The sequence below is a fragment of the Lagenorhynchus albirostris genome, chromosome 10 (assembly GCF_949774975.1).
Source record: "Lagenorhynchus albirostris chromosome 10, mLagAlb1.1, whole genome shotgun sequence".
Lineage (NCBI taxonomy): Eukaryota > Metazoa > Chordata > Mammalia > Artiodactyla > Delphinidae > Lagenorhynchus > Lagenorhynchus albirostris.
Genome location: NC_083104.1, coordinates 92,775,435 through 92,789,800, shown reverse-complemented (window position 1 = coordinate 92,789,800; position 14,366 = coordinate 92,775,435). Strand labels below are relative to the sequence as shown.

Sequence of the window (14,366 nt, the reverse complement as noted above, 5' to 3'; positions counted from 1 at the left end):
AACGTGCCCACAGGGTTGCGCCTAATTTTTAAAATATGAGCCGAGTGCTGAACACAAACCTTGGCCCTGCCCACAGCAGAGATCAAACACCTGCCGAATGGGGGAGGGGGAGCCACACAGGAGAGCTCCCACCTCCCCCAAATTCTAGTGCTTAGCCACAAAAACCCCACTCAAAGTAACTTGTGAGCCAGAGGAGAAAGAACACACCATTTAAGAAAGCTCCCTGTTCACTGAAGGTGTCTGGGTAAAGCCCTGAGAGTCGCTGAGAAACTCACAACCACAACAGCCAATGTTTCATTTGTCCACTTCTGTGAAGCCAGACTGGGCGGGGAATGGGTTAGTGGGACAAGAAGATCTGTGCACGCCTTGTGCAACCGAACCGCCCTGTATCGGTTCTCCATGTGCAGGGAAGTCATGGAACTAGGTGTGACTCAGTGTGTGCAGACTTGTCACCCCTACCTGAGAGAGGGGACAGCACAGTGTTCCCCTCGCCACCGGAGTTCAGGAAGACATCCAGGGCCTCCTGGTCAGAGATGTCCACCAGGTCCATTTGCTCCAGCAGGTCCACATTCACTTCCATGGATGACATGCTGCCCATGGGCTCTGGGGAGACCGGCACAGGAAGAGGTTAGACCATCTGTCATTTAATAACACTTTAAAAGGTGAGCTTCCACTGTGTTAGGCTAAAAGCACATTGTGTTTTCTAGGTGTAACATATCTCCCGCTACTCCAGACTTTTAAAATAGACTTTGGAGCAGTGTATTATTGACATGTCCCAGTTTGGTACTTTAAATCCATCCTAGCTTAACCTTGGTTACTATTACCTCTTACACCTGCCAGAGCAGTTTTCCTTTTCACCCCCAGCCCTCTGCTTGCAGGTGCTGAAGGGAACCCTTTCTGCATCAGACAATTCTTGGCTTCGGAGGTGGGCGCTGACTCAGAGAGGCTGACATTCCTGCCAGACACCTCTGGCTGTGGTTGCCCCCCAGCTTTACTACAATTCCATTTGGAGTCTTCTCTGCCCTTGTGACATTTCTCTAGTCTTCATCTTAACAGCAAAGTTTGAGCATCTGCAAGCCGGCGAGTTGCAACCAAGAGCTCCCTGCGGTGAAAGCACAGACTAGAGAGAGAATCAGCCCACTGTGGAGAACAGTACGGAGGGGCCTTAAAAAACTACAACTAGAGCTACCATACGACCCAGCAATCCCACTGCTGGGCATATACCCTGAGAAAACCATAATTCAAAAAGAGTCATGTACCACAATGTTCACTGCAGCTCTATTTACAATAGCCCAGAGATGGAAACAACCTAAGTGCCCATCATCGGATGAATGGATAAAGAAGATGTGGCACATATATACAATGGAATATTACTCAGCCATAAAAAGAAACGAAATTGAGCTATTTGTAGTGAGGTGGATGGACCTAGAGTCTGTCATACAGAGTGAAGTAAGTCAGAAAGAGAAAGACAAATACCGTATGCTAACACATATGTATGGAATTTAAGGGAAAAAAATGTCATGAAGAACCTAGGGGTAAGACAGGAATAAAGACACAGACCTACTAGAGAATGGACTTGAGGATATGGGGAGGGGGAAGGGTGAGCTGTGACAAAGCGAGAGAGAGACATGGACATATATACGCTACCAAACGTAAGGCAGATAGCTAGTGGGAAGCAGCCGCATAGCACAGGGAGATCAGCTCGGTGCTTTGTGACCACCTAGAGGGGTGGGATAGGGAGGGTGGGAGGGAGGGAGACGCAAGAGGGAAGAGATATGGGAACATATGTATAACTGATTCACTTTGTTACAAAGCAGAAACTAACACCATTGTAAAGCAATTATACTCCAATAAAGGTGTTAAAAAAAAAAATCAGCCCACCAGCAGAAAGACACTATAGGACTAGAAGTCTGAGCCTGGGCACAGTGAGGGGTGCCTCCAGGGTCTGGCGTTCATATTTAAACTGCCTCTGTGGTCCAGAAACTACAAGCCAGGTAACATCATCCCAGGCATGACGCTGCCTGTCACAAGCAAATAGAAATTTCTGGATGTGGACACGTCCTTAACCCAGGATCTCAAAGGAATATAAACACAAAATCCAATCCAATCTGGAATTTACAGTACACATGTCACTATGAGTGCGGGCCAGCAGAAACAAAGACTATTAGCATCTTTTCCCGAGAATTCAAAGTGGCTTTAAATATTTTAAAGAATGAAAAGGTTGAATCAAACAATGAACAAGGTGTCAAAAATCAGATCAGGCATTTGAAAAAAAGCCAAATAACCTCCAAATAGGAAAAATCACTGAAATTTAAAACTTCGGGCACAAGTTAAAGAGGTGAGAGCCAAATAGAAAATTAGTGGACGAAATAAGTGGGAAGTATGAAAGAGCTAAGAGAAATGGAAAATGCAAAAGTTTACATATTGACAGTTCCAGAGTGAGAATGGAGACTGTAGGGACCAGCAGTATTCGCTGATTATCTTCCAGATTTGCTGAAAGATCAGACACGCAGGATTTAGGAACAAAATATATTCAAGCAAGACAGATGAAAGAAATCCTCACCTAATCCACTGCAGCGAAATGATGCACATCAAAGAGAAAGAGCAGATTAGGAAAGATAAGGAAATAATTAGACCTACAGCTCAACAACAGGAGTCAGAAGACAGTGGAATAATAAATTCAAAGAGGTGAAGTAAATATCTCTTAAGATCAAGTGTGAGATACAAGTCCCCCCTACGCCTGCTCTCAGCAAACGTCGGACCACAGGAGGAGGGAAGAGGGCATGGGTCCCGGGAGGGAGGCCAAAGTGCATGGAAGAGACCTGTAAGTCTGTGAGTATATATAAAACTCTGAGTAAAATAATCATGATAGTATCAAATTCGGGGAATTTACTCCAGCTGAATTGGAAAGACTGGACGATAATGACGGGAGAGGCGGCTTGACGAGAGCTAGATCCCCGTTGTGTCTGGCAGGAAGGTGGGAATCTGATTGTCTCTGGGCACAAGAAATCATGAAGGCTCAGCATCAAAGCAGGTAAAGCTTGTTGCAGTTGAGACAACATCGCACTCAAGGTGGCAACATCCAAGGCAGAGGAGCCGGGTGACATGTGCCATCACCGTCGCCCTGGGCTGCGCAGGAATCACGGCCACTTCACAGGGGACACCGGGGTGGTGTTGCCCTGGGGCTCCTGCAAGGCTGACCCGTCAGGGGGACATGAGTGCACAGGGGTCAAGGTCGTGCCTCTGGGGGCTGCTCTCCTATCGGGGAGAAGGTGGGGAAAACACGGGTTTTCTTTGTGACTGTGGAGTCCTTCGTGGTGTTTCAGCCTGGCTTTGACTTCAGTTTTGAAAGGAGCAGAGTCTCCCGTTTTTTCTGTCTGTGCCATTCTCTTAAAGAGGGGAGAAAAATAACTGGACCAAAAGCATAGGGAACACTTGCAGGAAAACAGCACCAAATAAGACGGTAACGAAGCCAGTTTTATGATGTTCCGTGTCAAGTTTGGCTCACTTACGTTTGCTGTGATCACTGGCTGCCTGGCTTCATTACTATCATCTGATTTGGTGCTTCCTATTTTCCTGAAAATATTTCCTTTAAGTGATAAAATCTAGTTATTCTGTTTGTAAGAGACATTCCTAAAATATAAGAACAGGAACATTAAAAAAATTTAAGGAAAAATGGGAAGTGGGCAAACAACTAATTAACTTGAAGAAAGCTGACATGGCTATATAAATATCAAAAAAATAGACTTGAAGGGGAAACAAAAGCATTATTGGGGTAAAATACAGCACTTAGTGGTGTTTTCTTTTTTTGGAGGTTTATCCACACTACAGCATGTATCAGTAGTTTGTTCCTTTTTTTTTAAATTAAGTAATTTTATTTATTTTTGTTTATTTATTTATTTATTTATTTTTTGCGGTACGCGGGCCTCTCACTGTTGTGGCCTCTCCCGTTGCAGAGCACAGGCTCCGGACGCGCAGGCTCAGCGGCCATGGCTCACGGGCCCAGCCGCTCCGCGGCATGTGGGATCTTCCCAGACAGGGGCACGAACCCGTGTCCCCTGCATCGGCAGGCGGACTCTCAACCACTGCGCCACCAGGGAAGCCCATTTTATTTATTTTTGGCTGCATCGGGTCTTCGTTGCCATGCGCAGGCTTTCTCTAGTTGCAGCTAGTGGGGGCTACTCTTCGTTGCCGTGCGCAGGCTTCTCATTGCAGTGGCTTCTCTTGTTGCAGAGCACAGGCTGTAGGCACACGGGCTTCAGGCTGTGACCTGCGGGCTCTAGAGCGCAGGCTCAGTAGTTGTCGCACATGGGCTTAGTTGCTCCGCGGCATGTGGGATCTTCCCGGACCAGGGCTCGAACCCGTGTCCCCTGCATTGGCAGACGGATTCTTAACCACTGCACCACTAGGGAAGCCCCCGCTTAGTGATTTTTTTAATGGTTCAATTCACCAGGAAGGTAATTCAGAATTTCTATGTGACTACATATCTTGTGGTTATTTTTATAAAGCAAAATACAGAAGAATCACAAGGAAAATGGTAACAAGTCCATAATCATGGGGGAAATGAAGATCTAATGTACCTCTTTGATGATTAAGCAATCCAAAATTGAGTATTAACAGGAAACATCTGAACAAGCCAATTTAGAAGCCTTTTCAAATGGACACTTACAGACCCCCCCACCTCAATCACAACAAAGAGAACTCTCCAGACGTTGCCATGGGTCCCCGAGGGGACAAAGTTGCCCCTGGTTGAGAACCACTATTTAATGAAGAATTAAAATTAAGATAGTACGGTTTGGCTCAAGGCCAGACAAACAGAAGACTGGAATAGAAAAGAAAGCCTAGAAAAGACTCAGTTGTACTGAAACTGACAGAAGACCATGTGAGCAGTGGAGAGAACACTGGTGCTGAGATAGACGGTTACTGCTGTGAAGAATTAAAGTCAGATCCTTACCTCCCAATGCACACAAAAACAAACTGGTCGTGGATTTAGGGCCCAAATATATAAAATGGAAAACATAGAAACTTTTAGAATAAAACACAGCAGAGTATCCTTATAACTTGGAGGGAAGGACTGCCTAAACAAGACACAAGTACAAACCATAAGCAAGAAAATAAAGTGGGCAAAGCTTAAAAATAAACACATTTAGCAAAGGCCACACTAGAATAGAGAAGCCACAGATTGAGAGGAGGTATCTGCACCAGACATCAGAAAAGGCCGATACCACGAGTGTAAGACTCTAAAGGAAGACAACCAACCAGTAGAAAAACGGACAATCAAGGAACTGCAGATTAAAGCCAAAATAAAAGTATCATTTCATACATCTAAATCTGTGAAAAATTTTAACTATCTGACACTACCAAGTGTTGACAAAGCTGTGGAGTGAGTAGAGTATGCACATACGGCTTCTGAGAGACTGTAAACTGGTGTGGGTATTTGTGACAGAATCCAGTACAATTAGATATGCTTGTCCTATGACTGTGTCCTTGTTCTGCGCCCTAAAGAAGTGGTTCTCAAGATGTGGACCCCAGACCAGCAGCCTCGGCATCACCTGGGAACTTGTGGGAAATGCACATTCTTGGGCCCTACCCCAGACCTACTGGGTTTATCACTAGCCCAAACATCCTCCTGCCCTCCCCAGGCACTGGGACACGCAGGGGCTGAGTCAGAGTGTCTGAGGGCACAGGGGGCGCCCCTGGCCACACAAGATTTGACAACTACCAGCCCAGCAGAGATGCCAGGAACCCAAGGTCTAACAGTGGGAACACACAGGTACAGACAGGACATCTTCAAGGTGAGGGATGTGGTCACAACTAACTACACACTGTCAGGATACCCAGGTGCTTAGCAACAAAGTGAAAGCAATAGGTATTTTTCTGAGAAAATGGGAGTCTTGTCAGGTGGAAGAGAAAACCTGCGTCAGGGTCTTACAAAACACCTCATCGCGTCCTAATGGCACTTGGAGCTGCTGGGCATGCGTGGGCCCCAGGTCCCCACTGCTCCTCAGCACGATGGGCACTGCCCTCGCTCCCCTTCAAGTGCATGAGACTCCGCCCTCTGTGGTTCCGAGTCTCACGACAATCCCAGTGGGCACAGACGTCCCTTCACCCTTAGATCATGTTCTGGATAAAACTTTCCATGCCTTTGTCTTAACTAAAAAGATGATGCTTTGGAAAGTGAGAAAAATTCAGACTGCTATTTCTGATTTAGTGTAATGAGTGTAAGATACCATGTTCACTGTAGAGATTCTTATTCTGATTGATTCTTCTAAATGAAAGAGTGTTCATCCTTGGAGAGGAATGTGCTGTAAGGAAGGGGTGTGTGACTCCCAGGCTGGGAAGTCTAAGGGATGGCCCTGGACAGCCTTGTGTGGAGAGGTCTGTTTGTTATTTGTGACCATCTTTTCTGCTCCAGCTGAGGCAGGAAGCTGAAACGCCTAAGGCCTCCAATTTTCTTCCTCAGTGCTTTCAAAACCACACATATTGGCAATGTACATATGGCCAGTCTTTTTTACCTTGACAAAAAAAAAGCTCAACAGTTTTTTGAAACTTGAAGGACATTTTTTTAGGTGCTTGAAACCATGAAAATTCAATTCCTTAATACTTAATTGCTATCTGTTCAACACGTCTTGACCGACCCCTTCCTTCTCTTTGCCCAGCACTGGGCTGTGCTGGCCACAAGGACCTGACAGTAACAGCCCATCCCTGTCTCAGTGCGCTCACGGCCAACAAAGAGGGACTTCTGAAGCTGCAGCCTCTGCTGTGTCCTCATCCCCTGAGGATGGGCTCTCCTGAGAGGCACTTTCATATTCTCTTTGCCTCTGCTGAGCACTTAGCAGGTGCTCAGGAAATGTCTGCTGAACTAAACTGAACAAGCATTAGAGTCTCTACTGCTCTCTTCACTGTCCCACCTCCCCATGCCCTCTCGGCATAACGTCTCACTGTGCTCAGATCTGTGGGTCAGATTTGCCAGGGTGTGTGTGTTATGGACTAAATGTTTGGGTGCCCCCCCACCTGCCCAAATTCCTATGGTGAAGCCCTAATCCCAGTGTCATGGTTTCTGGAGGTGGGCATTTGGGAGGTGATTATTCTAGACGTCATGAGGGTGGGGCCCTGAGGATGGGGTTGATGCTCTCCCTGTCAAGTGAGGACCAGCTGCAGACCTCTCGGAACCAAATCCGCTAGCACCTTGACCACAGACTTCCAGCCTCCAGCCCTGTTGTGTATAAGCTACCAGTCTGTGTTGTTTTGTTACAGCAGCCCAAGCAGACTAGGGTGGTGTCCTTCTCAGCTGCTGCCCACCACATGACACAGATCCCTGGAGTGAACAGGGATGGCTCTCTCCATAACCAGCGCCAAACATTAAAGAAACTGAATAGCAAACGTACTCTGAGGGAACATGCAGCCTGACTTTCCCAGATGAAGACAGACTCTCCGTCAGTGGGACACACAGAGGGCGAGCTGACTGGAGATGAAGCAGTTGAACAAATCTGTACCATCCACCTCAGTTTAAGAAGCACTGTCAACGCATCCGTCAGTCATTCTAAGTCACGCCTATTAGTCTGTTTTCTCTACATTCTTTTCCTTCCTCATTCTTTGATTTCTTTAACCTCTCCTTGGGGAGCACATAGAGAAGGAAGGAACAGAGGGAGGGTAACAGATAAATTGGGAGCAGCTTCCGTGAGGGGCAGGGTATGGAGAGCAAAGGCCAGGGCCAGGCAAAAGAGGAAGAATGAGCACAGAGGTTTGGGAGGAGCAGGGGCTTCCAGGAGGATGGAGGGCAGGTAAGCGGGGAAGCCCAGGATGCCTGTACACACTGCCCACTGCTCCTGTGCTGGCCAGAGAGAAAGCGTCAGCTGCCCGCCCAGACCACTCCTCCACAGGCACCAGGTCCTGGGAAGGAGGGGCTGGTGAAGGGGCCTGGAATCCAACTCCTGTGCCCTTCAGCGTATTCTTGGGAACCATCAGATGCATCTAGATGTACATCACAGCACGACTTACAGAGGCAAAGAATCTTAAGTGTCCAACTAGGAAACTGTTAGGATATGTCCTGACCATGAAGATGCCGCTTTTAAAACATACCCTTCCAAAGGATTTTTAATAATGTAGGGGAAAGATCCCCATACACCATGAAGGAAAGTTAGATACAAAGCAGATATGTGTACAGTCTATATAAATAGGCACAAGAGAGAATCACCCTAAAATAGTAACAGGGATTAGGGATTCTGTGCTACAGAATTATGGCGAATGTTTGTCTTTTTAATGTTTTAACAAAATGTATTCCATGTTTTCTAAATATCTTCAACAAAAGCCTAGAACTACAAGAAGAGGCAACAGCAAGACAAAGATGGCAGGACGCATCCCCTTTGAGCCTCTGTCCCCTAGAACTACAAGAAGAGGCAACAGCAAGACAAAGATGGCAGGACGCATCCCCTTTGAGCCTCTGTCCCAGCCCCGCTCTGGAGGCAGCACCCTAGCCACACACAGCACGGGGCCCGCTCCTGACTTGCCTCGCCTCTCTGCTGTCTGCAGGTAGCCCGTGGACAGGTACTGCTCCATGTCCTGCTGGAAGGCTTCCTCAAAGAACTTCTGCCGCTCCCTCAGCTTCATTTGCTGGGTTTGCTCCATGTCCAGGACCTTCTGGGTGTGCTCCGCGTCGAGTTCAGCTAAGGACACAGAATAATTGGGGTCAGGCAGGGTTTGGAAAAGGACTGAGACCGGAATGGCTATAAATACCGACTCACGGGCTCACATCTGGCCCCCTGACTGCAGCACAACAGGTGGAGAGCCAGGGCTCCTGGAGGACCGTGACCACCGTCCACCTTAACCTCACCCAGGAGGCACTCAGTAAACGCTGGTTGCAGAGCCAGCACGTGGCCACCGGAGTCAGTGAGAAGAGCACCTGGTCGTGGCTTTGCTGTCCGTGAACCAGCCACTTGGCTGAGTCAGTTAACCTTGCTGAGCCACATACTGTATGAACATTTGGGACAGACATGTTACCCCAGGACTGACGTGAAACATAAGAACTTTACGTTCCAGTGAGGGCTGCGTCAGTCACGCCAGGGAGAACTGTAATACGATGAGCCTGAGTCTCGCCACCAACAAGAAGCCTGAATTTACCTTCCCATATGACCCACTGGCGGCTCGCCCTTCCCCAGGCTGCATGGGGAACACAGATGATGCAACCACTATTCATCCTGTACACGGGCCAAGGGTTGGTCCTGAATCTACTTCTAACTCTCCAGTCCTTTGTTCTTCACGGGGTGCGGTGGGCAGGATTTGAAGACAGCCCCCAGGAACTCTGCCCCCAGATGCACAGCCCACAGGACCCCAGGACTCGTGATTAGGGTACTCTCTGTGGCACAGCTGACTTTATGAGAGAGAGGTCGTCTGGGTGGGCCTGGACTTTTCCAGGAGAAGAGATGTGAGCACAGAAGGGGTCTGACATGGCTTTGAAGATGGAGAGGCCTAACAAGGACTGAAGGTGTGTCCAGGAGCTGAAAGCCACCCCAGGCTGACTGCCCAGCCTGAAAATGGAGACCTCAGTCCTACCACCACAAGGAGCCAGGACTCCACCAACAACCTGAACGAGCTTGGAAAACAGATTCCTTGCAGCCTGGTCAACCCCTGATTCCAGGCTGTGAGACCCTGAGCAGAGAACCCCATCACAGGTTAGAACAGCCATCATCAAAAAGCCAAGAGATAACAAGCGTTGGTGAGGATGCGGAGGAAAGGGAGCCCTCATGCGCTGTTGGTGGGACTGTAAACTGGTGCAGCCACCACGGAGAGCAGCATGAACATTCCTCAAAAAATTAAAAATAGAACTAACGTATGATCCATTAATTCCACTTCTGGATATTTATCTAAAGGAAATGAAAACAGGATATCAAAAAGAGATCTGCACTCCCATGCTCACTGCAGCATCGTTCACAATAGCCAACATACGGAAACAGTTTAAGCGTCTGTCAGTATCTGAATGGATAAAGAAGACGTGGTACATATACACAAAGGAATATTATTCAGCCATGAGAAAGAAGGAAATCCTGCTGTGAGAGAACACAGGTGTGCCTTGAGGACATTACACTGCGTGAGATAAGTCAGACACAGACATATACTGTATGATCTCACTTATACGTGGAACCTAAAAACGTTGAACTCATAATAGAAACAGCAGAGTGGTGGTTAGCAGGGGGAGAGCGGGTGGAGGAGCTGGGGAGATGCTGGTCCAAGGGCGCAAACTTGCAGGTAGAAGAGGAGTATGACTGTGCCCACAGTCAACAGCATCGTATTATACTCTTCACAGTTTCTATGAGACTAGATCTTAAATGTTCCCACCACAAAAAAGAAATGGTAATTATGTGACATGATGGAGGTGTGAGCGACTCCACAGTGGTCAACATGTTGTACACCTTAAACTTACACAATGCTATACGTCATCTATTAAAAATTAAATTAAAAATCTTAATAAGAAAGTCTTCATGGTGTTACCAAGTGATTTTTAACCAAAAAAAAAAAACCCCAGAATTTACAATGAACAATAGTCTTGGAGGTCCCACATGATCGACCTTAGTCATTCCCTCCACAAATACTCAACACCTCGTGTCACAGCTCCCAGGTACAACATGATCCTGTACGTGTAGATCTTAAAAACTTGATAATGGAGAGTACATTTTTAATCCCAAATCAGTTACAGCCTCAATATTTAGAATATTCCGGATATTCTTCTTGTATCCTAATCTTCATATATGCAAGGAATGCTAATATCAAGCAAAGCAACACAGACGGGAACGTAAATCGTCCCGACGACATGTAACCGCATGTACAGCAATGGTGATGTGCAGTCTTCTCACACTGTGATAATCACTGTGCGTTCTCTGAACTTTCATGTCACCTGACTTGCAGCCCCCATCTCATATCTCTGTTCACAGGGAGAGAGTCTGGAAAGAGCGCAGGTTTCGGAAGCAGTCTGGGCTGCGTCCTGTCCCCGTGATGCCTTTAGACGCTTCGGGCACGTCATCCCGCCTCCCTTTAGCCTACCTCTGATTTCTGAAAGGCAGCTCTGTGTGAGCTCATCTGTATGCCCACAAGGTCCCAATTCAAGGTGCATCTCTTATTCTTTTGGGGGGGGGCTGGTCAGAGTGTCCTCTGAATCCCAGGGAACCTACAAGTCAGCTTAGCCCAGAAGTTCTGGGGAATTAAGGCAGCTCTCACCCAATGGGTGACAGAAGCCAGTGTATCAATGCCCAGGCTCCCATCCTTTGGATGGACAATTCTAGGAGCCATTCTGAACAACTGTCAGAGGTCCTGGTGGAACCGCAGCAGCGACTTCAACAATGCATCCCTTTATCGATGTTTCCTCCTTGCCCCCTCACCCCTGCTTCCCGGGATCACCTCTCACACAAACTACCTGCAGGAAAATCCTCATCTCAGGCTCTGCTTCCCGAGAAACCCAAGCAAGGATATCTATTACCAGCTACAACTAACTGAACCTCTCTGGGTCTCAACTTCCTCCTCTGTACAAGAGTGGTGAACTTATTTCATACGGGTGTTGGCAGGATTAAATGAGGTGACACGTGAATCACCAGGCACACAGTATTGCCAATAGCTGACAGCGAATATTAATACCAGCATTATTATTAGGAAAAGGAAATGATACGAAATATTACCATGAAGCAGGATGAGCACGACACTGAGAATCACCCCAACTCTTTCAGCCCCACTCACACACTTCAGACTGGGTCACCTATCAATGCCCTTAACGTGCAAGGAATTGAGCATGTACTTTTACGAGGGAGAAAGGACACTCAATAGGATGTCTTCATTTATTTCACTTCAGCCATCAACCTATCTGATCAAATGCTTCATGACTGCCAGGTGCATTAGAATAAGTCAGCCCTAGAATAGATTAAGTATGCTTCACACACTTCAAACAAAGTTCAATTACCCTTTAAAAAAAAATTCCAAAATAGGAAGCTCAGAAACAAAGATCAATGCAGAAATTATCAAAGGGGTTTTCATTAAAGAATATCTTGTTTCAACTGAACTAAGATTTTCTATAGATACAGAGATATATAGTTATGCAACTTGAAAACTTTCATTCTTCTCAAGACTTCTTCTTCATGTTCAATTCTCGTGTTTCTGAATTATAAGTTCTATAGTTTTTGTCTTAGGTTTTTTACACTGGAATGAAATGTAATCATGTTCCAGCCCTCACAAAAGGGGGGACACGGTTGGGTTAGGGAACTTAAAATGACTTAAAGGAAAATAATCACTGTTTTAAGTTTTAAGACATGTTACACACTAGTTATCTGAAACATTTCCAAGCACCTTTTGTCATTTCCCACTTTATTTCAGAGCCCCCCTTACATCTCAGGGCTGACCTCTAAGCTAGAATCACAGAACTAAGTACATTAACTCTATACCAGCTGTACACTCAGGACAATGATAAAAAAAGCACATGGCAGTTATTAAAAATAACTGTCCTGCTCAGCAGCTAAGAAGATTCACCCTCAGCTACGTGCCTGAGAAAGGATGTTCTGATTGTGCCGTTTGTTCTGGAATCATCGGTTCAGCTTTTGCCAAGAAACAACTACATTTGGGAGTGGAGAAATGATGGAAGGACACTGAGGGAATATTTCAAATCTAGAAGTTTAAGAGCATCTGACTTTGGGAGAACAACTGTGGAAAAATAGAAATTATAGAACATTTTCTATAAGGAAAAATGACCCACTGTTCCCATCGAAGATGTCATTTATTATACCAGGGAAAGCCAGACAAATACAAAGATTTTAAAGAACTTCAACAAATAGCCTTAAGATTAAAAAGAAAAACCAAACACACCAAAAAATTAGATAAAAGATGCTGTAGTTTTTCTATCAGGAGTCAGGAGTAATCATTTAATTCCATTATCAACCCAGGTCTGTGTCTCCTTTATTTCAACTCCAGGTCATTGCTCAAGTTTTATCTGACTGCAACTTCCACTCTAGCCTCCACTATCAATTTCAATTGGATAATTTTTCAAAACAAACAAAAAAATTCCATTACCAGTGAAGATGTTATAATCAATTCTTAATTATATGTTTTAATGGGGCATAAGGGTATATATGAGATATTAAAAAAAAATCCATCAGTCTCATTTCAGGAACAGTTTCAACTTATTCCACAACTAAGCCCTTTTAACAGAGCTGATAAGTAATAAAAGACAGTGAGGTGTGAATGACTGAAAAAGCCTGGAGCTGCTGGGAAGAAAGAAACGGATGATGTGAGGAAAACCAGGACAAACCTGTCCGTAAAAGGACTTACTGAGAGTATCTTTAATCCAAAAATGTTAGAAGAGAAAACAATAAAATTTAATTAAATATGAGTTATGAAAAATTCTGGTAATCTCTACATAATATTAAAGATTGAGAACATTTTTCATTCAAGATAAATAAGCAAGACTAAGAATAGATTTTAAATCTATCATTTAAATATTTACAATTTAGATGTTTTTATATCGAGAATACAAATTTTGAGATACTAAAATGCATATGATATGATCAAGGAAGAAATGTGAAATCTCTGTGAATTCCTAAACAAATTTCTAAATACAAGTAGGTAAACACGTACCTTCCTAAACTGTTTTTTGACAAAAATTTAACTGCCAACAGGCTGTCAAACTACATGATCACTAAATTACTACACAATTCTGTCATTGTGACAGAATTTTAAAAATAGGACCCATTATTTTTCTTATGCTTCTAATTATTTGCTATTTATTTAAAAGTTTTTTTTTTGATGCATGAACAATGCATGTACATTGTGGAAAAAATTTTAATCATAAAAAAGCACATGGACTTCCCTGGTGGCTCAGTGGTTAAGAATCCACCTGCCAATGCGGGGGACACGGGTTGGAGCCCTGGCCCAGGAAGATCCCACATGCCGTGGAGCAACTAAGCCTGTGCACCACAACTACTGAGCCTGTGCTCTAGAGCCCACGAGTCACAACCACTGAGCCCGTGTGCCACAACTACTGAAGCCTGCGCGCCTAGAGCCTGTGCTCCGCAACAAGAGAAGCCACCACAATGAGAAGCCCGTGCACCGCAACTAAGAATAGCCCCCGCTCGCTGCAACTAGGGAAAGCCCGCGCGCAGCAATGAAGACCCTATGCAGCCAAAAATAAATTAAAAAAAAAAAGCACAAATAGTAAGGTGAAAATCCCTCTGAAATCACCATAAGCAGAGGAGCACAACTAACATTCTGATGTACGCTCATCAGCATCTGGTGTACATTATTTTCTCCTTGAACCATATGAAATTGCAATATTCAGTCTTTTTTTTTTCTTTTTGTACCCCTGGAAGAGTTGCTGTTTTTTTTTTTTTTTTTGC

At 45.3% G+C, this 14,366-nt stretch overlaps 1 protein-coding gene across 1 annotated transcript in view; it reads right to left on the bottom strand.

The window, feature by feature from the left end:
• The window catches only part of DTNBP1 (dystrobrevin binding protein 1), a 119,733-nt gene that overhangs the window by 3,167 nt on the left and 102,200 nt on the right, over window positions 1-14,366 (bottom strand). Inside the window, exons 8-9 of the mRNA XM_060163654.1 lie at window positions 8,511-8,666; window positions 460-603 (exon numbers count right to left, since the gene is read on the bottom strand). Coding sequence (XP_060019637.1) covers window positions 460-603; window positions 8,511-8,666 — 300 coding nt within the window. The remainder of the gene's footprint in view (window positions 1-459; window positions 604-8,510; window positions 8,667-14,366) is intronic.